General features: G+C 52.6%; 9 protein-coding genes across 9 annotated transcripts; 5 read left to right on the top strand and 4 right to left on the bottom strand.

Moving 5' to 3' along the window:
- Positions 1-1,068: 1,068 nt before the first annotated feature.
- On the bottom strand, positions 1,069-2,193 carry N7474_004453 (uncharacterized protein; the record flags this gene model as incomplete). Its single annotated transcript, XM_057195868.1, has 2 exons — positions 1,069-1,176; positions 1,999-2,193. The coding sequence occupies 2 exons, from the start codon at positions 2,191-2,193 to the stop codon at positions 1,069-1,071; spliced, it is 303 nt and encodes a 100-aa protein (XP_057053264.1).
- Positions 2,194-2,323: 130 nt separating this feature from the next.
- Positions 2,324-3,379, top strand: hapB (CCAAT-binding transcription factor subunit HAPB; the record flags this gene model as incomplete). Its single annotated transcript, XM_057195867.1, has 1 exon — positions 2,324-3,379. One exon carries the CDS (start codon positions 2,324-2,326, stop codon positions 3,377-3,379), a length of 1,056 nt encoding a protein of 351 aa, XP_057053263.1.
- A 1,787-nt stretch (positions 3,380-5,166) lies between these two features.
- On the top strand, positions 5,167-6,516 carry N7474_004451 (uncharacterized protein; the record flags this gene model as incomplete). The annotated part of the gene is made up of 1 exon (XM_057195866.1): positions 5,167-6,516. One exon carries the CDS (start codon positions 5,167-5,169, stop codon positions 6,514-6,516), a length of 1,350 nt encoding a protein of 449 aa, XP_057053262.1.
- Positions 6,517-7,485: 969 nt separating this feature from the next.
- On the bottom strand, positions 7,486-9,567 carry N7474_004450 (DUF4246 domain-containing protein; the record flags this gene model as incomplete). The annotated part of the gene is made up of 3 exons (XM_057195865.1): positions 7,486-8,157; positions 8,213-9,193; positions 9,247-9,567. 3 exons carry the CDS (start codon positions 9,565-9,567, stop codon positions 7,486-7,488), a joined length of 1,974 nt encoding a protein of 657 aa, XP_057053261.1.
- Positions 9,568-9,989: 422 nt separating this feature from the next.
- On the bottom strand, positions 9,990-10,781 carry N7474_004449 (uncharacterized protein; the record flags this gene model as incomplete). Its single annotated transcript, XM_057195864.1, has 1 exon — positions 9,990-10,781. One exon carries the CDS (start codon positions 10,779-10,781, stop codon positions 9,990-9,992), a length of 792 nt encoding a protein of 263 aa, XP_057053260.1.
- Positions 10,782-11,251: 470 nt separating this feature from the next.
- Positions 11,252-13,384, top strand: N7474_004448 (uncharacterized protein; the record flags this gene model as incomplete). Its single annotated transcript, XM_057195863.1, has 3 exons — positions 11,252-11,393; positions 11,451-12,397; positions 12,461-13,384. 3 exons carry the CDS (start codon positions 11,252-11,254, stop codon positions 13,382-13,384), a joined length of 2,013 nt encoding a protein of 670 aa, XP_057053259.1.
- Positions 13,385-15,685: 2,301 nt separating this feature from the next.
- On the top strand, positions 15,686-18,455 carry N7474_004447 (putative arsenite resistance protein Ars2; the record flags this gene model as incomplete). Its single annotated transcript, XM_057195862.1, has 3 exons — positions 15,686-15,743; positions 15,801-17,821; positions 17,874-18,455. The coding sequence occupies 3 exons, from the start codon at positions 15,686-15,688 to the stop codon at positions 18,453-18,455; spliced, it is 2,661 nt and encodes an 886-aa protein (XP_057053258.1).
- A 475-nt stretch (positions 18,456-18,930) lies between these two features.
- N7474_004446 (uncharacterized protein) lies at positions 18,931-20,193 on the bottom strand (the record flags this gene model as incomplete). Its single annotated transcript, XM_057195861.1, has 1 exon — positions 18,931-20,193. One exon carries the CDS (start codon positions 20,191-20,193, stop codon positions 18,931-18,933), a length of 1,263 nt encoding a protein of 420 aa, XP_057053257.1.
- Positions 20,194-21,288: 1,095 nt separating this feature from the next.
- On the top strand, positions 21,289-22,335 carry flbB (the record flags this gene model as incomplete). Its single annotated transcript, XM_057195860.1, has 1 exon — positions 21,289-22,335. One exon carries the CDS (start codon positions 21,289-21,291, stop codon positions 22,333-22,335), a length of 1,047 nt encoding a protein of 348 aa, XP_057053256.1.
- Between the last annotated feature and the right edge of the window lie 242 nt (positions 22,336-22,577).

Below are 22,577 nucleotides of genomic sequence, written 5' to 3'. Positions count from 1 at the left end.
AGCTCGTTACGCGATGGCGTCACGGGCGCGTCGCTCCCAGCCTCTCCGTCTGTGTCTCTGCACCCCCCGGCACCCATCTGAGATCAATAACCGAGATTCGGTGGCCTAAATCGCAATTCTCAGATGGGATTACCGCCACCGACCAGGATACGAGGGTTGGGCGTGTTCCTTACAAACGGTACCATGATGGGTCCTGAATGGACGAATGGGACCCCAGGTGGAGGAGGGCCCCAAATCGGGTCGACCGCCGAGGCTGCGTCGGCCTGCAAATGCGATACACCGCCAGATGAGGCATAAGCGTGTGGCGTGTTCCGAGTGCGTCATGGGGTCGCACATGACCGGGATGGCCGGAGGGCAGGATTCTCTCGTCTACTCGGAATAGAGTGAAGGGACTCCCCCGTATGCTGTAGATAGATAGCGCGCTCTGCTGCACAAGCACAGGAAATGATGACCAATGATAATCGGCGAAAGACATGAGATCATCCACAATACCACCATACGGTCATAACGCGGTAACATACCACCCCCGACCACTCGGCCAGCCGGAAACGGTACAAAATGCTCCATCGCCCGCCCAGCTCGCCTTTTCTCTCCCTCTCGCTGCCTCTCGTTGGTCGCCCTCCCAACCATCGCACAGAGTTGATTTGTTCTGATTCGATCGCAACCATCTTTTCCACTTGGTCCTTACACTAGTCAACCTCAAGGTACGTGTCTCTGCCATTGGTCTCTGCTCCAGTGTGTAAACAGATCCCACGCGGCCCCCCCATCGGTCTGCCTGTCTCTCCATCTCGGAAGAGGGCGGCCGTCCCTTGACATCAGCGCACTGCCCAATTATTCCTCTGCTTCTCGTTCGTTGGCTTTCCCTCCCCCCCTCCCCCTTCCGCTCCCCCAATCAATCTTCATCCTCCTTGGTCAAATCATCGTGATCCCTTGCCGTCGCCAAAGAGACTATTTTGAGGTAATGCACGCTTGACTTCCCTCCCACCCCCACGTTTTGCGCGCGCGGCTTGTGCTGGTCGGCTCGTGGCGAAAACAAACGCGCGCGACCGAGTCCCATCATATCATCCATCACTCAATCACCTCGTTGCGCGTGCACTCGTCGCATGTTGCTTTTTCTTCGTGTTTTCGCATCTGGCGACTTCGCGCATGCCGGTCGCGTTGTGTGTTGTGGCCGAGCTATGATATGCAACGCGTCGGCCCTGTCATCTGTCTATTTTTTACATCACACTGTTGCTGGCAGCTGAACTGACCCGACCATTTTAGCATCGCCTTCGCCTCACATTATTGTCTCTGGTCCTGCAGAATCGCGATCGACACCCTGTAAGTCCCCTGCTGCAGCTCGTTGCCAACGCATACCTCTGTCAATTGCCCCTCAAGCCTGAACCCGGCCTTACCCGCTTACTTCCACCCCCTCCCCCACCATCATCAGCGCCTCTCCACATGGAGAATCTCCCGGTTGACAGCGCACTGTCATGCGTCAATGCTTTTGATTTGCGCGAATCCGATACTGATTATTTGTCTTAGCCCCGGTGCTTGCAGCCTGAACGGTGACATCAGTCCTCGAGGCGCATTCGTCGCTTCACCCGCCACTCTCCTTTTCCGTGCTACGAAACGGGAAAGACCACCAGCACCGCCCCAGCTATCCCACCAGGATAGGCGCGGACGTGGCAGACCAAGCCTCGGACGTTCTTGAATGTGGAAGCCTGCCGGACCGTGTCCGAAATAGCCATTGCGTAGCCTCTTCACGAGGGTCTGGGTGATATTATCGCCCTGACAACGCATCGCATACTCCCCACGGCTGTGCTGCATCACAGCCCAACCACGTTACACCCGACACCGTCGGCGTAAACGGATTTGCACAAAGGAGCCAAACCTGCCGCGACGGCGCTCGAGACCCCTCTCTGACCAACGCGAGTCCAGACGACCTGGCCACTGCGCACACGAGTTTTTAAGGTACGCGCCCGGGTCCCTGTGTTTCCCTTCTCTGCCCCTCCCCACCCGCAATCCAGTGACCGCTCGGCCCTGCGCTGTGCTGACGCGAGCCTCCGAGGCTGCAGACTGTCGCATCCCGCGCGTCGAATCACCGATCGCGCCCCGACTACGGCTCGTGGCGACCGTTCCTTCCACGCGCAGATAAGCTGCCAAACAGAGCTTGCGATCGAACTCGATCTCGTTGAACCTGCGACGGCGCATCACCTCATCGCGTCAACTGCCTCTTCAGTGATTCTGATTGGCCCTTACGGTCGATAGATCGTCGCTTTACTCATTCCCCTGTCACGTTGTCGCCGCGCCGTGTGACGAAACTCATCGTCGCAACTTCACCATGGAGTACCCTCCGCAATATCAACAGCCGCATGGCCAGCATCCACATGCACCCTCCCACATGCCTGGCCCCTACCAAGCCGCGCCTCCGAATGCTGGCAGTGCCGTGGGCTCGATGACATCTCCCACACAGGCTTCCATGCAACAGCCTCACCAAACATCTCCCATCGTCCCGGCGAATCAACACTATCAGCAGTCGCAGAATGCCGCCGGCGCAGTCCACCAGCAGATGAGCTTCCCACAGGGGTACGGTGTCAACCCCGCCATGCCGCAGACCTATGGCATCTCGCCGACGCAGGCTGCTGCCATGGCGACCGCTGCCGCGTCAGGACAGTTCTATCCCCTTCACCAAGACCAGATGGCCGGACAGATGGCTCAAGGCCCCCGAGGCTCTCCGCGCATGGGTGGCGCCCAGGTGAAAAATGATCGCAACCCGCGGTCACCCCAGATGCCCGGCCAGATGCCCCCGATGGGTTCGCAAATGCAGATGGCGCCCAACTCGCAGATGCCCCAACGCCGGATGAGCCATGTGGGTAGTCCTCAGCAACCAATCATGAACCACGTCGGCCGACCCTCTGCGCCCATGCAGCCGCCTCCAGTTGCAGTCCAGCAGCAACAGTCGTCGCCAGAGATGGTCCCCGGAGGTGGTCAGGAAGAGTCGCCGCTTTATGTCAACGCCAAACAGTTCCATCGCATCTTAAAGCGCCGGGTCGCGCGACAAAAGCTCGAGGAGCAGCTGCGCCTAACGTCCAAGGGTCGCAAGCCTTATCTGCACGAGTCGCGACACAACCATGCCATGCGTCGACCGCGTGGGCCCGGTGGCCGGTTCCTGACAGCCGACGAAGTCGCCGCTATGGAGAAAAAAGAGGCAGAAGGCGAGGGCAACAATGCAGGCCAAGAGACTGGCAAGCCTGGCGAGAACGGCGCCGCTGCACAGAAACGAAAGTCCAGCGAGGTCAATGACTCGCATGCCAACTCCAGCAAGAAAGTCAAGATGAGTGGCAGTGTCGATGGCAGCGAGGCAGAATCTGCCGAGCCCTCGGACGAGGATGGTTGAACGCCTTCTCGCTTTCTGCTTTGTCTTTTTTCTTCGGTCATGACCGCTTTACGGATGGATGCTTTTGGGTTTTATTTTCTTTTCTAGCGAGCGACGTGTATGGGACTCCCGGTTTACCCCTTTGTGTGTTCTCTTATTTTTCGATGCACTCGACACAATGTTTGTTTATAGCTGCTGTGCTGGGACGATATCCTCTTTTGTTCTGTTTTGCCTTGGCTTTTTCAATCCCCATCTAGTATTCCCCTTTCCCTTCCCCAACGATCACTTCCACCTACGCTACCTTCACCCCGACCCTCAGAGGAAAATGGAAGGATGCATTGATTTACCAGAATGATCTTGCCGAACCTCCTTCCACATGACATATCCGCCGCCAGAAAGTGGCTATCTGCACTTGACCGCACTGCGATAAGCATCCTCGATGGACCGCCTGTCTACCATATGCATGCTTGACAAGTAAGCAGCATCTCTGTGTATATTGAACCGACAGTGCAGCAACACTTCACTTCCGGCCTATTGTCTTCCCTCTTCTCCTATCTTTTCCCTCCTCTTCTATTCTCCATACCGTTGTTCCTGCTTTGTTCTTTCCCTTGGTTCTTTCTTCGGTGTCTTTCCGCCTGGTCGATGTGTCCATGGGCTTTTTATTATCTTCTGGCTGGGAATTAGAGAGGCTTCCATCACTGGAAAAAGAATCATGCAAATGATATGGTTTTTTTTTATATCTTACTTCGGATTGCAATAGGAAGAGACTGGTTTTTATACTGTTGTTGCCTGTGCGTCGTTTTTCCCACTGTGTTATACGCTCATGTTGTACGTATCATATTCTTTTTTTTTTACAAAGGATACCTAAGGTTTCATTCTTAATGGCTGTGCTGTTTGCTGGCTCTATACTATCATAGACCTTGGGACAGATATGAGCAGGGAAAGCGACCTATGCCCCGAATTTGATACTAATAACGCCCGCAGCAACGGCAGCAGTTGAACGCTAGTAATTGAACAGTAATCTTATAGCGATCAACCACTTACTGTAGGAACACCAGCAGCGCAGCCATTGTCGGAGCACGTCGAAGAAGTATGACAATGAATCGGCTGGTTAGCCGGTGCTGGAAAGCTGTAACTCAAGTGGGTAACCCCGTCTCTTGAAGCGGCTTCAAGGCCTGCGCGCTTCCAACGCAGCTAAAAGAGACGAGTTCAAAACCCAGACTGTGAATACTTCTGCATCTAAAAGATCTACACCGGTAAAAATGAGCGAATTCTTCCCAAACCCAATACGTAGGAGAGCGGCGCGGTTAGCCTTCTCTACCATATAATTGTACATCTTCTTCCGGTTAATTTCTTCGCCGAGTGCATCGTTGGCGACTATGTTGGATTGAGGATCTGCGTACTACTCGGTGATTGACGCGGGATCTGTGCGTGCTATGCCAAGAGTGTGCAGTTGGGATGTGAAAAAAATCCCTAGTGGGTCTGTAGTCATCCAAATTGCATTTATATATTTTCTAAAGAAAAAAGTTGCGACCGCTTAACGGATATATGTACGGAGTAGTTTACTTTTGTACATGAGTAGATGTTTTACGGCGTCCTAATAGATCCAGGTGTGATATCAATTAGGCGCCCGGTAAATCAGGCATCCTATAGATCAGGCGTCCTGGCGATCAGGCGCCCCGTGTATCAGGTACCCTAGCGACCAGGGAATATAAAAAAAAGAGGTAGATATCATTGGTCCTAATTCTGTGTGATTTAATGATTTAACCTCGGAATCTTCCTGTACAAAGTCCAGCGAACAATTCAACATGTCATGGTCCAAAGTGAGCGAACAACGATATGAACGTCCACTCGGCGAAAATGAAACGTTCATCAAGATCCTTGGTGATGCCGCCCGTCCGTTCAATCGTGAACACTGGGCTATTAACATCATTGCCTCGGTGACCCCGCTAGGCTCACTCGCCAAGGAAAATCAATACTCTCTCTTCCGCGAAGCATGGAAGGCTTTGCGTTTCCGTCACCCCACGATCGCCGCCTATCTCGTAGACGAAACGAAATATGTCTACGATATCCCCGATCTTACGGCACTTGAGAAATGGACGGCGGAAACCTTTCAGGTGATTGAGGACAAGACGGCCGATGAAGTCATCGCATCTTCCACACGTGTTCCATATGCTACTATGACCTTTTTCCCCCAGACGGGTGAGCTATTGGGCCGCTCGCAACACTGGAGAACGGACGGCATCGGTGGTTTGATTCTAATGGACGACTTCCTTGACCTAGCCGCGCAGTCTGCTATAGATACTTCCTCCCTGCCATGGGGTGAAGAGACCGTCCGCTTAGCGCCGTGTGTTGAGGAAGCGTCGTCCAGTTTTATAACGTCGGAGGAGCAAGATAAGCAACTAGGCCAACAGTGTGTTGCAACTTTTGGTCATGCCGCCGGGGCCATCGGAATCGCCTCTCGCGCACCAGCCGAGACTTCCCCAGGTGGCACCTGCATTAGCCGTCTTCATCTCACTGAGCAAGAGACAAAGGCCGTAGTACAAGGTTGCAAGGCTCGGAACCTCTCGGTAACAGCAGCAGTGCATGCGTCAATTGCCGGAGCCAACTATGCGCTAGCTACTGCTGATGATCAGAACAAACACTATACGAGTACGATACGTTACAGTCTACGCCCGTTCCTACCAGAGCCATACTCTGGTCGCCAGTATGCCAGCACAATCTTCACGACAGGTTGGATGTTCCCTGTTTCGTCCAAGTCGTCATGGTCAGACCGAGCAAAGGCATACCATGACGAGTACCGCAGAGGCCTAAGTCATGCATACATTTCGGCGCATCGCGAATACGCTATTGGGCTATGCAACCTTCTTCGCAGCTTGCCGCCGGACACCCCTTCATCGACCGATGTGGACATCAGCAGCCTCGGTGTGTGCGAGAGGTTTGTGGCGAGAGAAAAGGGAACTGCAGAGAGGGGAATTCGCATCGATCGAATCTCAGGCGGCTTGGATATGATCAATAGACAATCTGTGTGTCATGTGTGGACTTTTCGAGACCAGCTTTGTTTGAACTTGGCATATAATGAGGCATTTTATGACAGGGCGGAGGGGGATTCCTTTTTGCAGATTGTTAAAAACTCCCTGCTGCATGAATTGAGGTAGAATACTGGCAAACATCTTGGTCAGACAAACAAATTATATCTGCTTCTCCTATACAACTACACCTTTATTGCATAACGGATACGAGAATCCACGACACAACATACAGCACCGAAAATGGTTGCTGTTGGCCCCAAGTCAATCAATCTGCATGAATATTGTCTTCGGTATCAATGTGAAAGCATCAACCATGGGATTACGACAAAATTAGTTTTGATCTTCTCTAGATATCTCGGCTAAGCTCTCCCAACGCTTCACATAATATGATCTTTAGGCTAGATCCAAGATTCACAACAGGTGCGCATCCTAATCTGCCCTGAGCACCCTGAGTGCCTAGCGACTGCTTAATGACTATGATTAAAAAGGGCATCGAAATTGGCATCCAAGGTAGCCATTTCCCACGATATAGCGTTGTGGTGTAGTAGTTCAAAAGTAGCAGTTGAACGATAGCAGTTAAACGCTACTAGTAGATGAGTAGTAGCGGTTGAACAGTAGCGGTACAAAAAAGAGCGCTAATTCGCTTTCAACAAGAAATACCCTGCGAAGTTCCGGGTCTAAGAATGATATAGTACATGAGAGAGGGCTTAAGTTGGTGCCTCCACGGTGTACTAGGAAGCCGCGGTTCCTGGTCCAGTGAAACTCGTCTTTTTAGAATTCCTCCTAACCCTTGTCTTACCAATTTATTCAGTCATCTTAGACCTAGATTCGTGCACGGAAGCTGGTCTTACCTACCGAAGATAGGCTCTTAGAGGGGCGTGTCGTAATTCTTTTTGGTTTTTGGACGGACTCAAGTAAAATAGCCAAGTAAAACGGCCATTGATGATACCCTTGAAATCGGATAAAGACACATAAACAGGCGCAACGTTTCAAAGATCTCATAAAGTTACAGACTGGAAAGAAAACTGCCTCTGCGAACCGCAAACATTCCACCTTCTCGCCGCAAATCCCAGGAAAACTTTAAGAAATATCCTCTCAATCCCAGTCCTCATCCTGATCCTCATCCTCATCCTCATTATCTTCATCCTCATCATCCCACAGTCGATCGGCTTCCATCGACGAAGTATCATCGAAAGTTGTGCCCAGCGCAATCCTGAACTTCTCGAAGTACTTGGTCGATCTCTGGACATACTCATCCCGCTGAGCTGCCAGCTCCTGCCGTAGCTTTTGCGCCTCCCGCATGGTGATGGGATAGCCGACCTCTTCGATGACCTGACATTTGATTTCGATTGGCAAAAGGCTCAACCCCTTGCCGGAGGGGGCTCCGAGCTTTTCCTGCCACCAATCCTCCCGCTGCGGTGGGATTTGGGATGTTGAAATGAGGCGAATCATGGGGTCGACTAAGAAGAGCGCCAGCATCTTGAGGTAGCCGGGCTTCGTTGGATCCGACAGACGGAATGCATTCGCGCGGTGCTGATACACACTGGGGAAAGTAACCAGTCTTCCTGGGCGGCATAGCACATCTCCGATTTCCTGCACTTGTGGATCACCGTTTTTGCAACCAAACATCTCAGGTAGAGACTCGTAGAAATTCTCCAGTTCTTCTTCAAACCTCCTAAACCATGAGCCCTGACGGAAGCTCAGTCGGCTCTCGGTGATGTTGTCGCTGTCGTAGTAGTAGAGAGCCGTGGCGCAGATGTGCTCGTTCTGGTGCAATGTCAGCATGGATCTGATATGATCAGGGGAAGCCGGGGGATCTTACTTGTTGCCCGTCCACATGCCATTTTTCTCCATCGTAGGTTGGGTTCTCGGGACCCAAATTGATGTTGACGAGCTTAACAAACACCTGAAGATTCGGAAACTCGCACTGAAAAGGAGATGGTGGAAATCCTGGATGAACATTCTCGTCAAAGCCTGGAGCGTCGGGCAGTACAGATTCACGTTCTCCGGACCACCACCTCCGAAGGCGAGATCTGAAATGGTCATTACGCTCGCCATTTTGTTTTCGGGGCTTCTGTTGGGTTGACAGGTGTGAATATTTAGTGCCGTCTGTCCAATCAATGCGAGACTTGAGATAGTAGCCATCGTCATGCTGGTCGGTCAATTGATGACTGAGGCCGAGGCTATGCCCCCAGGCAGGGACTGCAATGTCCATGATGTCTTCCACGACTCGATACAGATCTTCATGGTGCTCAGGGTGCACGTTGTTGATGTAGCTGTGAATCGAACACCCATGGGGCGACACCAAGACGTCGGACGGAATCCACTGCATCTTGGTGTTGTAACTGTCGGTAATGCGATGTTTTCTCGAACTTACCTTTGCGAACTTTTCCATTTCTTGGATTGTCGGAATGGGGATGATCTCGCCTTTGCCCATATCAGACAGACAATGATCACGGCAAATCTCATCCTTGCGCACAGCTCGAGTCCGACCGAAAACAAGAGGGAAGAGCGACGGATCAACAAGGTTCACGACATTGTCATCGCACGATTTAGGAAGCGAATCTTTCACACTAGCATCATCTTCAAGGACACGGCCTGCTCTGATCAATGCCGCTTTGACGTGACCGAGCACGGCTGTATCTGATTTGACAATCCCCATGGCACCGAATACCATGCCGGTTCTCCAGAACCGTGCTGTGTGATATCGCAGTTCTCTGACGCAGTATTCGAACATCTTCTCCGTGAAGGTGGCGCTCGTGATCTCCTCCCGCCATTTCAGGATGACCTGGTCGTCAAATACCTACTTATTCACATTAGTCGGTTCTCTGAGCCAAGTAGCGAGCAATAACAAACCTTGTTGCTCCAATCTGGGCGGTCCGTGAATTCGTTCATCGCTCGAATCATTGTGATCTCACGCAGCATGAGTGGTGGCAGTTGTGGTGGCCAAAGGCATGGCATCACAAGAAGTGAAGGAAGTAAAGAGACAGACGGGCAGGCGACAGAATCCTCGATCGTTTTGACATTCTGCTCGACCTGCAAGACCTCCTCCGTCTTCTTTTTCTTCAGCTTCTTCTCGACGAGCTTGTCCTGGGGGCAAAAGGTGAGTGGTAGGCCCAAGCCGGGGAAGCCTGGGTGCACGATGCGCGTAATCTTGGGGTGATTTGGAACAGGCATAGTTTTGGGAGTAGGAAAGAGAGAGAAACAGAGTGAAATAGAGAAGGAGATAGAAACAGAGAAAGCGGGAGATGGAGAGAGAGTTGGAGATTGGGAAATCGGAAGGGAAGACAAGAGAGGGAAACAAAGTGAAAAGAGAGAGTGTGAGAGAGAGGCACAGAGAAGAGAGGAAGAGAGAGTGGGAGAGTGGCAGAGGGGCTTATAGAAGATGAAGACAGAGAGAGATGGAGGGGGAGAGAAAGACAGACTGGGAAGAGAGACAGGGAGTGTGGGAGAAAGAAAGAGGGCTGATCATGAAGAGAAAGGCAGAGAGAGGAACAGGGGAAGACAAAGTGTGGGAGACAGAGGAAGGAACAAACGGGGATGTCTCGCTTCTCAGGTAGGTATGTGTATGTATGTATTCGGGTATTTGGGTATTTACTTCACACAGCTTCCCAATCCATTGCATCCACCATGAACTCCCAGTCCGCCTCCGAATCCAATAATGGCGATTCAGTGCTCTCTTCGGGTCTTCTACATTTGTCAACATGTTCCCGCGCACGCACATATGCCTCTTCTAACCCCCCAAAGATCTCGGTCAAGATGGTCTCAAAATCATAGCTCGCGAGAGGCATCACCGCCCTATTGGCAGCAACGGGGTCTTTCTCTCTCTCTTCCTGGGTCATGTCGGCCGTCTTCCAGCGATTGCGGAGTTCCTTCGCCTGCTTGAGCTGCTTGAGAACATGTCCGCTGCCCAGAACGGGCGATAACGGACTGGTCTCTTCTTCTAGGGCCTCTAGCACGTTTGCATGGTACCGATGGACCCCAACTCGCCCGTTCCCATTCATCTGGGTACCCCGGAAGGACGAGGAGACCGTGATGTTGAACACGCCCAGCAGGTGCACAATGGCGCGCTCGAGAAGCGCGTAGTACTCGTGGAAGTCGATCTTGAACATGATCTCCGCATGGGAGACTTCTGCATGTTCGGTGGACTGGGTGGCCAGACGGTAACCCTCTGCAAGAAAGGGCAGCTTCCAGCGCAGCCGGGAGACGATCTTCATGAAGCGCGCCAGCTCCTCGGATGGGGACAGCACGGATGGGGTAGCTGTTGTGGGACTGCTTCGCTGGGCACTCTGGCTCCGGAATTGAGAGCGCGAGAATCGGGATGGAGCATTTGGAGGCGCATGGTGCTCCCTCGCGCCGGGAGCCCAGCGCGAGTTGAGAAGACCAGACATGGGAAGGAGAGAAATGTTTGTGGGGGATGACGTCGGGGTTGGGGCCAATCGGAGTTGGCCAGGAGAGGCCTGAGTGGAGTGGCAGATGAAGTACAAGATATACCTAAAAACTGCAGTGTGGGATAGCATTAACAATCATATAACTTAGCAAACTGCCAGTATTGGAACTCGACTTCGTTGAGGGAGCTTCCGGCTTTTCCTGTTTTGTTTTGTCTTCTTTTTTCTGCACCAGTCTACTTAGGCTGCCGACCTCGAACACGTCCTTTGTTTTCTACTTCGCTCCCCTGAACCTTTCTTTTTCCTTCTCTCTGCCCTCAGATACCACAATCAACACTGCCTTCGTATTTTTCCTTCCCCGGCCGCCCGTTCAAGCCTCGATCTATTACCTCAAAAACCAGAAATCCATCGAGCCGGCTATTCAGCTTCCCAAAGTTTCCGGGTCTGGGCGCAACAACACGAAGCCCAACACAATGTCAGGAAACGTTCTTTCCTTTCGCCTGTTTGGCGGTCTTCGGCTGGAGGAACCTACAGAACACCTCAACTCGGATGAGCTTGTCCGCCTGAATCACCTCCTGACACTAATTCAGGAGCTCGATCACAGAACTTACCAAGGTTAGTTTCTTGAACAGTTTACTATGGTATGGTCGGGTAATAATAACATGGGAGCAGTCAAGAAGCTACAGCCGACCTTCTGGGACATGAACAAAGCTTTTGAACAGTTTGCGAAGGACGAGGTGCAATGGTGGAGCTCACGCGACGTCAATCGGCCGCGTGAGTTTCTAGTGCGGCCTAGTGGCTCCTTGAATGCGCTGATAGCGTGTCACCTTTTCAACCCTACTTTCTGCGTCGCAGATCCATATGTCGGAATTACATGCGATCTTTCAAACCCGTCTATGTCTCAAATCCACACCGCTGGGTTTACCACAGACAACAGTTTCTTTTTTGATCACATCTCAAGGAGAGACATGAGTCATCATGTTGGCGATTGCTATCCTCAGGATCTCTGTGATATTCACGACAGCTTCCTATTTGCACTTCGAAATACCATGGGGGCTGTTGTTGAAGTGCGTTGGGGATCCAGAGTACGCGAGCGAATGAAGAATCTGTCTCAGCTCGTTCCTTTAACGCTGTGGGGACAGTACAAGGATGTTACACTACATCTTGAATTGTCAGGTGACAAGAAGTCACTAAAGCGCTTTTTACTGTTTGTGAGGCACCCACAATGCTACGCATACGTGGAAAGTTCAACGGAACGGGCCCAAGCATTCAGGACGCGAAATGGGAGAAAACAAGATCTTCTATTGAAAGTGGCTGCTCATCTAGCGAATATTCAAATTGAGCCTCACTTTTATGAGTACAGCCCCCGCCTCATCAAAGGCTTCCGCGAGACAGCAGAAAGAAGGCTGAAAAGGGAAATGCTGCAAGGTCAAGCTCGAGCACAATTACGGGCTACTTTTCCGAATGCTATTCTTGTGACTGAAAAGAAACTCCCTCGTTTGGATATCACAACAGATGATCGAAATGGGGTCTCTGCAATGAAAGGATTCCGTGCGGGTTTAGTTAGTTCGACTATCAACCCAGAGAGTAGAGGTAATCTCACAGTTGACAAAGTCCAGGTAAGGATAAACCTTACTTTCCTGAACTTTTCTGTTTAACTAATTTACTCCAAAATAATTTAGAGAGAGCTTCGGCTTGAAATAATTGCCGACTTGTGGAACAAAACCGAGGCACTAGCTGCTACATTCCTCCCCGGATTCAAGATCTCGACACAAGTTTACAATGCTTACCTCCAGGGTGCTAGTGAGGAATTGTTTACCGCCATCGAGCAGTCAGATTGGACAGATATTTTTGACTGGGATGAACTTCCCGAGGTACTGATATCTCTTCTTGAGAACCAATCAGGTCTTCGAACCGATGGACAGCCAATTTCCTCTCGGGAGCACTTAGAGAGAGCCTATTGTCTACTTCAGGCAAAAGGAGATCCTGGCAACTTGGGAATTGTTGCCCTTGCATTTTGTGTCCTCGTAGCATACGGGTGGAAAATATCGCGCTCTAGAAAGGCCAGCATTGATTCTCTCCTCGTTCTACAAGCTTCTCCACGGAATATTGTTCCCCGGAAATGTTTTGCGTGCAAAAGAAGAGTCCTTGACGACCCTTTCGCGTATTATGCAGAAAGCGATCCAACCTTCTATGTCGTTTGGAGCTTGGAAAATTCCTGCGGGCTGCCTGGATGTCCGAAACCGCATGTTCAACTTGTGCCGTTCGACTCTTTTCAGAGCCACATCATCCCACTCGGCAAAGAGTTACTCGGTTTGCCGGACCGGCCAAGACTCACGTGGCAAAAGGTTTTTCTTCGCTCACCCGAAGAATACGGCGAACTTCCAAGGCGTGTGGAAGTTGATTGTGGGAATTGTGGCGCAAAAGACCTTAGCGTGCATCCAAGGTGGACGACACATGAGGATGTCGCAAGGTACCTGGTTGAAAAGCACAAATGCGGCGAATGCGGCAAAAAATCACACTTTAAGCCAACTGATTCACGCATCTTGACCATCAGTGATTCCGCCCTGGTCAAACTATGGAAATCTTTCATGGGTGACGGTTGACTTGACAGAATTTCCTCGGCTCCCGAAGTACTATTTTTCGAAGGACCTCAGATCCATTCGGATTTCGAAACTAATGGAGGCTAGAGAGTCGCTCAAGGTCGCTGAGGTTGGGACCAGTCCTGCAAAACGTGCCTTGATATGATGTATCGAGTAAGAAGATCGAGGAGGATTGACCTGTGGAGTAATATTCTGCTATTGCTTGGCTTCAACAGGCCACCAACTAGAATGTCGAAGTTCGGGTTCAGCAGGTCATCACCGCCGGGCAGCCGACCTTGGTAGATTCAACAAGTGGTATCTCCCTCCGCCTCTTCTTCATCAAAATTAGCTACGCTCGTCCAATGCACAGTTTCTCGTCCGACTCCTTGATTCGTAACAGCCAAGATCAAGATCAAAATCCTACCACATCAAGATTTCGGCATGAATAATAATATTTGGAGAGGTGTTGGAGTCAACTGCCTACTGTAGTGAGGCAGGGTATGGGATGTACCCCTAGAGATAGCTCTCTAAGGAGGCGTGAAGCGGGTTTTCGGAGGGTCAGAAGGACAGTTCCTCAATGATTTGACCATGGAACTACCGATAATCAACAGTTACGTCTAAATTCAACCGTTGAGTATTTAATAGACTCTCATTTTATAGAATAATCTTAAAAGACCATTTGTGACGAAACAATCCAAGGATACGATTATTGACTTTGTTGTCTCCTTGATCTATCCATAAAGTGCGCCTATCGTAAGCAATATCCGATATAGTCCAGTGGTTAGGGTTCGTTCCACCTTCTCAGCCTAGTAATTGGACTCTCATTCTAACAATGCAAACAGATTTCCCGCTTTCACCGGGACGGCCCGGGTTCGATCCCCGGTATCGGAAATGATTCTTTTTTTTTTCCCATCTAAACCATTGCAAGCGTATCTGACAAGACTTTCTATTTTGTCTTATTTCATTGCAGAGTGTACAGTGGTGTTCCATAAGTCTGAGAACCTCTAACCGAAGCCCCACTGTAACTATCAATCAGTCCGACTCTATGTTGTTGCACTGCTTGGTTCCTGCGCCGTCAATTACCATTGGGTCAAGTTAACTAATACCTCCAGCTCTCGATCGCCTCAATCGTCTTTCGTTGTCCCTCTCACTTCCTCTCCAACTTAAAGTCACTCAGTCTATAAAACCATCTTTAAGCTAGGTGTGGCCCACTATCTAAGACCATGATTGCCAAGCAGAGCTTTATCTCCTTAAAGTGTCCGATATAGTCCAGTGGTTAGGGTTCGTTCCACCTCCTCAACACAGTAATCGGTCTTTCTCTAACAATGAAAACAGATTTCCCGCTTTCACCGGGACGGCCCGGGTTCGATCCCCGGTATCGGAAATGATTCTTTTTTTTTTTTTTAATCCTTCTAAACCATTGCAAAATGAATTCTGAGAGACAGGGATTTATTTTATTTTGTCATGTCATGTCTTGTCTTGTCTTGTTCCAGGGTGTAAGATCAGTCCGAGACAATCATGTTGCTATCGGTTCCTGCTTAGCCAAGCCGGCCCCCATTCGGCCTAGCGCTCTCCAGCTCTGGATCGCCCCGATCGTCTTTCGCCGTCCGTCTCACCTCCTTCTTCCCCAACCTAAACCCAACTCTAAGCTTCCCCGGGGTTGTTGCTACGATCGTCCGTCTCGACTTTCTTTCTGAGGATTGATGCTTTTGTCCTCTTGTTGTTTATCACTTAACTTGTACGTTTACCTGCCTGCCTCATCCTAGTCAGTCGACCGCTTGAGCCCCCATTCGTTCATTCATTCATTCCTCTGGTTTTGGAGCGCCTTGCCCTTCTGCTGTCATTCAGCGTCCCTTCCTTTTCTCCTTACTCTTCGTTTCTCCCTTCTCCGAGACATTCCTGCGCCAGTGACTCGCCGTCGCTGGGTGCGCGGCCCTCGTGCCTCTTCTTGCTAGCTCCCACGAGCTGCCTTCTTCACTCTCTTTTTGACCGGATTCCCTGCGTGGACATGCGGCGCTTCTACGCCCCTGTCTCTGGGGTTGCCCATGTTGACTGCATTCTCATCTTGTCCTTCTCTTCTTCCAACCTTCCTGCCTTTGTTGCTCTCCATGAACATCCGAGCCTCCACCACTGAACCAAAAACGGGATCTAATGATGTTCGACTCTTAGCTCAGCTTGCCATTCCTACTGTCTGTCGACCTTTCTTCGGCTACACCGTTCCCGCATTGATTGCCTAGGCCGAGTGTTTGGACTAGCATCCCAACTGTGGTAGCGGCTGGCACGGCCAGGCACAAAAGAGGATCGCCTTGAGGAATACTTGTGACGATGGATTCCTACAATGAGTATGGGTCGCCAGGGGACTCTTACAGACGTCGGTCGCCTGGTAAGCCATTCCTCGCAAGCTTATTTGGTGATCGTTTGGTTCCTAACTTGAACCCAGTCGAGCAGGACCGCCGCCGTGGACGTGGACGCTCCCGTTCCCCCGTCATGATTGACCGCTACGAGCCCTTGGATCGGCGCAACTCCAGGGACGACTTTTACAATACATCGCGAGAGCATGCTGCTCGAGAGCGTGAAGACCGCCGCCGTGCTCCCTCCCCAAACGTTGCGAACATCGACCGCTATGTCCCCGGACAGGACTCTGGTAAACGGCCGCTTCCGACAAATCCTCTTCCCAATCCTCTGAACCTTGATTTCCAAGTCGGCTTCACTTGGTTCGCCGAATGGTGGAGAGCTGAACAATCGGTGAAGGAAGAAAAGGAGCGTGCCAAGCATGGTGGTCGTCGCCCAGTGGATCGTGTTAAGGGCGAGCGCGAGGCGCGCGAGGACCGCGATAAGGAACGAGCGCAGATCCAGGATGCCTATGATACATACAAGGTTGACCTACAAGTGAAGCTCGCGAGGCTCTTCGTTCAGCATCACAAGAACGCAGAATGGTTCAAGGAGCGCTATGTCCCTGAGGTCCGGGATCCCATCCGCCGTAACCTGATGAACTTCCGCCGGACAGGGGCATATGAGCAATGGAACAATGATCTCGAAGGCGGCATGTTCGATGACTTTACCTTGGAGGGTATCTACAAGAAGGACAGCGATGGTGCTGGGGGCATAGTTGAAAAAGAGGAAGGCGAGACTACCGCTGTCGGAGAGACCCTGGGCGTTCTCGATCTTCTGCCTGTGCGAGGTGGAGCGCTGCGCGACGACGCCCTGTCTCAACCCGCTTTACTCATCAAGACTCTGGCGCCCCATGTTGGCCGAGAAAAGATTGAGGCATTCTGTAAGGAGCATCTGGGAGAGGGCGATGGCGGGTTCAAGTGGCTGAGTCTGAGCGACCCCAACCCTTCTAAGAAGTATCATCGGATAGGATGGATCATGCTCCACCCTGCGGCGGACACGACAGTTATGGAGAGAGGAGATGGGCGTGATGAAGAAGGCGAGATGGATCACGATGCCAGCGCTGACGGAGGTGCTACTACTGCCAGTGCGGCCGAGAAGGCTCTCGAAGCGGTCAACGACAAGACGATCCATGATCCTGTTCACGGCGACTTTGTCTGCCATGTCGGTGTACATGCCCCGGCCTCTCAACCGAGGAAGAAGGCTCTGTGGGACCTGTTTTCAACCCCGGAACGAGTTGAACGGGATCTGGAACTGGCCACGCGACTGATCTCCAAATTTGATGCTGAGATGGGAGACGGCGCGGATGGGCTTGCAAAGATCGAGGAGCGTGTGGAGGACCTGCGTGGGAAAGGCTGGTTGCAGCCCCCCGTCACTGGGCCCGTGAGTGTCAAGAAGCGGAAGAATGGTTATGGCGACGAGGAAGATCTGGATGAAGACGAAATGGAAAAGGGTGAAGAACCTGAGCTTCCTGAAGAGGACGAGAGTGATGACGAGGAGCTGGTGGCGAGGAAAAAGAAGTTGGATTTGATTGTTGAATACTTGCGACGGGTCCACAATTTTTGCTTCTTCTGTGTCTTTGAGAGTGATTCAGTTCATGAGCTCGGCCGCAAATGCCCCGGCGGACACCTTCGCCGGCCGCGCTCCGGCCTCACCAGCCAGGCCAAGGAAGTTGCTCGGGCCAGCGCTTTTGGACTGCCATTCCCAGTCAACAAGAAAGAGCCTAGTGAGGATGGAGAGGAACGCGCGTCACCTGTGCAGGAACGTCGCACCCAGCGGTTTGCCTCCAAATCCGAGCAACAGTTGCAGCGTGCTTTCAATTGGGTCAAGACCTTTGAGGATAAGCTGCTCCAGATTCTCGAGCCCGAGAATGTTGACCTCGCCAAATTGGGCGGAAAGCCCGTTGATCAGGCGGTCGAGGACGAGCTGTCTAAGTTCGTGAAAGAGGAGGAAGATTCGAGATACCGTTGCAAAGTGCCTGAATGCGCCAAGCTCTTCAAGGCTGAAAATTTCTGGCGCAAGCACGTCGAGAAGCGCCATGCCGAATGGTTTGAGAATATCAAACGCGATGTAAGTTTGAACGCACTTTCTGTTATGCCCAGCGCTAATCCCAGTACTATAGCTCTCCCTCGTCAACACCTATGTCTTGGATCCAGCCCGCATCTCGCCGTCGCGATCAGACGCGAGCAGCAACGGACACTTCCCACTTGGTTCTGGTCAGGGCCATAGTGGTACACCTCGTGGGTTTAGTCTGGCAAACATACCTTTACTCGGAAGCCCCGGTGGCATGCCCGCTGGCTTCCCTGCTGGCGGGATGCCCGGATTCATGGGCGCCGGCCCCGGTAGCTGGAGCGGAAACGGAATGGTCCCTGGCGATGGTTCGGGAACACATCAGCCAGGCGCCATGCGTCGCGGCGGTGGGCGCCACAACCGCCCCGGCCCATACGATCGTCGCCGCAACGACCGACTCAGCCCTCGTGGCATGTATGGCCCTGGCGCCCGTCTTCCGCCGGCAGGCGTCAGCGTGCCTCCCGGACACCCCGCCGCAGCGATGTTTCCCCCCGGCCAGTTCCCAGATGCGATGGGTGGTCACGGTGCACCGCAAGGCATCCCGCCTCGCGAAGCTGTGCAGGGACGCAGTCTGAAGAGCTACGAGGACCTTGACGCTGTCGACGGCTCTGGCGGCGGTGAACTGAACTACTAGTCTTTATTCCCCTTTCTCTTGTTCTGCTACTCTTTCTTTTCTACGGATGTGGCATGGCGCCTCGGTGGACGGATGGGACTGATTTGACAATTTGTGTTCTGGATTTACGGGGTGTCACATCTTTTCTTCTGTTTCCTTCAATGGAAAACGTTTGTTGGCTGTGAATTGACCAAAACAAACCGCATTTTTCTTTGCGCTTCAACCCGTTGTCGGCTTGGGTGATTTGTCTTTTGTGCCGAGCATGCATGTACAATATCCTTTGCGGGTGTCGAATCAAGGAATAACCATACACTTGGATTGTGGATATAGCAACCTTGGAAGTAAGTGGCATAAAGGCATTGTAATTTCTCGAAGTGGGTATCTAGGTAAGTAAGCAAGTAAACAAGTTGATGCTTTTGGAAAAAACACAACACCATTCCCGCTTTCCCCAATGCAATGGATTAGGTGCATAGTCGTCTTCTATAAATCTCAGTCATCACGGCAGTTCGATAACCACCTCTCCACGGGCATCCCTCCACTGCGCACCCATCCCCCGAATGCGTCGCTCACTCGCCAGAAACAGGAGGAGGTAAACATGCACCGCGACCTCGCCCCATGCATACACCCTCAGCGAGACCGGCGTCGTTGACAAATCCGACGTAACATCTCCGCCAGACAGGAGGGTTGGATGCGCATCTTCTTCTGCCTTCTCTAGGATACACCACACCCCCCAGCCCGCACGCGCATCTCTCGCAACGAACTCGGAGAGGAATGTCCAGAAGCGATGGAAGAATGCAGCGTCCCAGTCATGTGGATGCGGGGATGAATCTCGTGCGGGACGGGGGGCTTGCTGTTGCTGTTGCTGGCGTTGCTGGCGTTGCTCTCTTGGTGGATCGAGGATGTTGATGTGAACCACCCAATGTCCTCGTTCTAGTTTCTCTAGATCCCGCGCTTGCAGAACGGGCTTGTACGTGCGGGATGGCTTGAGGCGCTCTGCTAGCATAGAGAGGGTGGCTGTTATGTGGGTTGTGAAGTGGGTGTTGGAGATTGGGGGTGGTGGGGGGTGGATTTCCAGTGGGAGAGTCGTGAGGTTGGTATACGTAGCCCTATCTGCGAGAGGTTGGGTTGGGGCGCCATTGTGGCACTGGCCTGCTGATTGGTTGCCGGTAGATTGCTTAAACGCCGGCGAGCTAGCTCTGGGAGGTGCGATGGTCCCGTCTAACAGCTGGGCCGGGGATGATGGCTGTATACGACGCCGTTTGACCGCGGGGAGATCCGATTGTCCTGGGCGTGTCGCGGAATCCGACTCGGTCAGGATCTCTGGCTGCGAATCAGGGATGACACTGATGAGGCTCTCCAATGATTCTCGACGGTTCTTGACAGCGTCGCCGGGGTCTGATAGGCGGCCATCCTGAATGGATGCATCAGAAAGATTTGCCTGTGGCTGAGTGACACGGCCACTTTGGCCGATGGATGGGGAAACGGCACTCCTGCATTCGCTGGGCCCTGATGATCGTGCCTTCTGAGGCTGGCTGAGCAGCGAGCACGGGACGGAGATGACCTCTGTAGAGGAGTGGAGGTTTTCGTCATGGCGTCGACGATCATCCCGCTCGTCGGGACTGTCGCTGTCGAAGCCCAGCCACACGGGCTGTCGCGACACACTCTGGAAGTGCAGGATGGCCGCGACCTGGGCACGATAGCGAGCGTCGTCGCTGCTGGCACTGGGTGCAGCGACATGGACCAAGATCTCGGGGTCCATAAGTAGGACAGCCCATCGCACCAGGATGGCCCGTTCTGGGGGGGTTGGGGCGGGTTGTGGCGTCCCAGCGACGAAGGGTGTTACTGCTCAACTATTTGTCAAGGTCGAAATGGACTGGTCAATTCCAGGGAATACTTCCGGGGTACTTCGGTTTGACGGTAACCGAGTGTGGCGGGCCGGGTACCAAGGCGGTCTTCAGGACTTTGGGTCTTTTCTCCACTGCCTCGTTAACATCTTCGTCTTCTTGTCTTGATCTGCCTGTCATCATTCTTCTCTTGCATAATCAGTCTTCTTGCTTGCTTTTTCTCCATCCCACTTTACTTTTCCTGCCTTCCTTCCTTCCCCTTGAGCCACACCCAGCCTCTTCGCCTCCTTCATTCCCTCACGACCCCATCTGCGGGCCTTCCCGAGACCACGATCGCACAGAGATCGATCGCAGCATGTCTTTCAGCGGTGGGGTGTACCCCATGGTCCAGCCCATGCAGACGCAAATTCCAGGTGAGTTCCATCGCTGCCAGAGATCCTCCTGGCTCTGTCCAGGCATCGCACCTCGACCGTGGTTCGATGCGTTTACCTCTTCCTCAATCGACCCCCCTTCCCTGGACAATTGCACCGGCGCAAGGCTGCCTCTGGTCTGAAGATCCCACCAAGCGATTATCTTGGATCCGAGGCTCTAGCCACTGGCAAAGCACGGGTTGGGACCGGATGGAAGACTACCAGGAACATACAGATGCTAACGTCTCGCCCATGCTGCTCCCCCTCAACGGGAGGAACACATGGGGCAATCTACTACAGAAGAACCAGCTACCCCTTCGAGAAGCGGATTCGGTTCGGATCTGTTCAAGTTGTTTCAAGGCCCCAAGAAGGTTACTCGAGGTGGGTGATGGCCCAGCGAGATCGGGTTGCGATCGAGGACTGATCTCAGCTAGATGGCGCGGCCCCCAAACGGCGAGGCCCCAAGCCCGATAGCAAGCCCGCGGTGACGCGGCGTCAAGAACTTAACCGTCAGGCACAGAGGTAATCACGATACCCTTGTTCAATCGTCTGTGCGGACCTGACCGTTGCAGGACCCACCGCGAGCGGAAGGAACAGTACATGCGTGCATTGGAGACCGAGGTGTCGCGACTACGAGAAGCCTATACGACCGAGATCGCCGATGTCACCGCCGCACTCCAGCAACACAAGACCATGGTGCATACGATGCGCGAGGAAAATGAGATTTTGAAGGAGATCCTCGGCGCCCACGGAATCCATTACGAAGCCGAGTTCGAGCGCCGCCGAGCGGAGCGCCCTCCCATGACTGGCTACCAGTCTAGCCCCGTTACGGCGAGCACCACCGGCTCGCATACTGCCGGTATCACGCAAAACGGTAGCCATCAAAATACAACTCCGCCCACGACGATCTCTACTGGTTTGAGCCCTCGTGCCAATGGCGGGGTCGAGCGCCTTGATGTTTCGCCGGGCATGCCATATGCGCCGCAGCAGCAGGTGTACCAGATCAGTCCCGGTGAACAGTCTGTGGGCCTAGATCTCTCGGCGTCGGCATGCCCGGAGCCTCCCGTGCCTGCTCTTCGCGGCGTCTTCGAGACTGACCCGCAGCTGCAGGTTGATTTTATCCTCACGTATGTTCTTTTACCCCAAGCGCTGAATTGCTGGCTGACCTTGTTGAATGCACACAGACTGGAAAGTCCCTGCCGCGAACACACCGACTATCTGTGCCGACGGTCCATTACTGAAGCCGACGACGAAGACATGCCGTTTTCAGGCCACGCCCTGATGGCCACCTGCCCTCCACCGAGCTACATTGCCAACACCACCGCGGAAACCCCGTATCCACACAAGACGTACGACCTCCCACTCGCAAACCTCGGCACCCTCCTCAACCTCAGCCGCCAGCTCGTCACAGACGGCCAGATCACCCCGATCATGGCGCTGCAATGCCTCAAGAACCACGAGCTGTACTCCACCCTGAGTCGCGAGGATGTCAAGATTATCATTGAGACCCTCAATACTAAAGTCCGCTGCTACGGCTTCGGCGCTGTCGTCGAGGACTTCGAGCTCATGGATTGCCTGAGCAGTGTGGTAGGCACCAAGGTCGACGTGGGGGTGTCAGGCGCTCACGACGACTCCATGTATGCCTGAGCAACCTTTACCAACCCATCTTCTCCCGGCGAGAGCTGTGTACGCAATGAAAACGTTTATGACCTGATGTCTGGCAGAAAGAATTTGCTGAAATTGTTATTAAGTGGCTTGTGTGTCTCTGTGTGTGCGTATACTGGAGTGAACTTGGGAGCTGCTATGTACTGCGTTTATTCGTTTTTCCATTAGTGTTCTATGTCCTATGTGGAGGACTATCAAGCCTGCCTTTTTTTTCTTCTATTTCC

This window comes from Penicillium riverlandense (assembly GCF_028828495.1).
Source record: "Penicillium riverlandense strain IBT 135883 chromosome Unknown utg000003l_segment0_segment0, whole genome shotgun sequence".
In the NCBI taxonomy this organism is placed as follows: Eukaryota; Fungi; Ascomycota; class Eurotiomycetes; order Eurotiales; family Aspergillaceae; genus Penicillium; species Penicillium riverlandense.
Note: the sequence above shows the minus strand (reverse complement) of the source record. Positions and strands in the feature narration are given on the sequence as shown.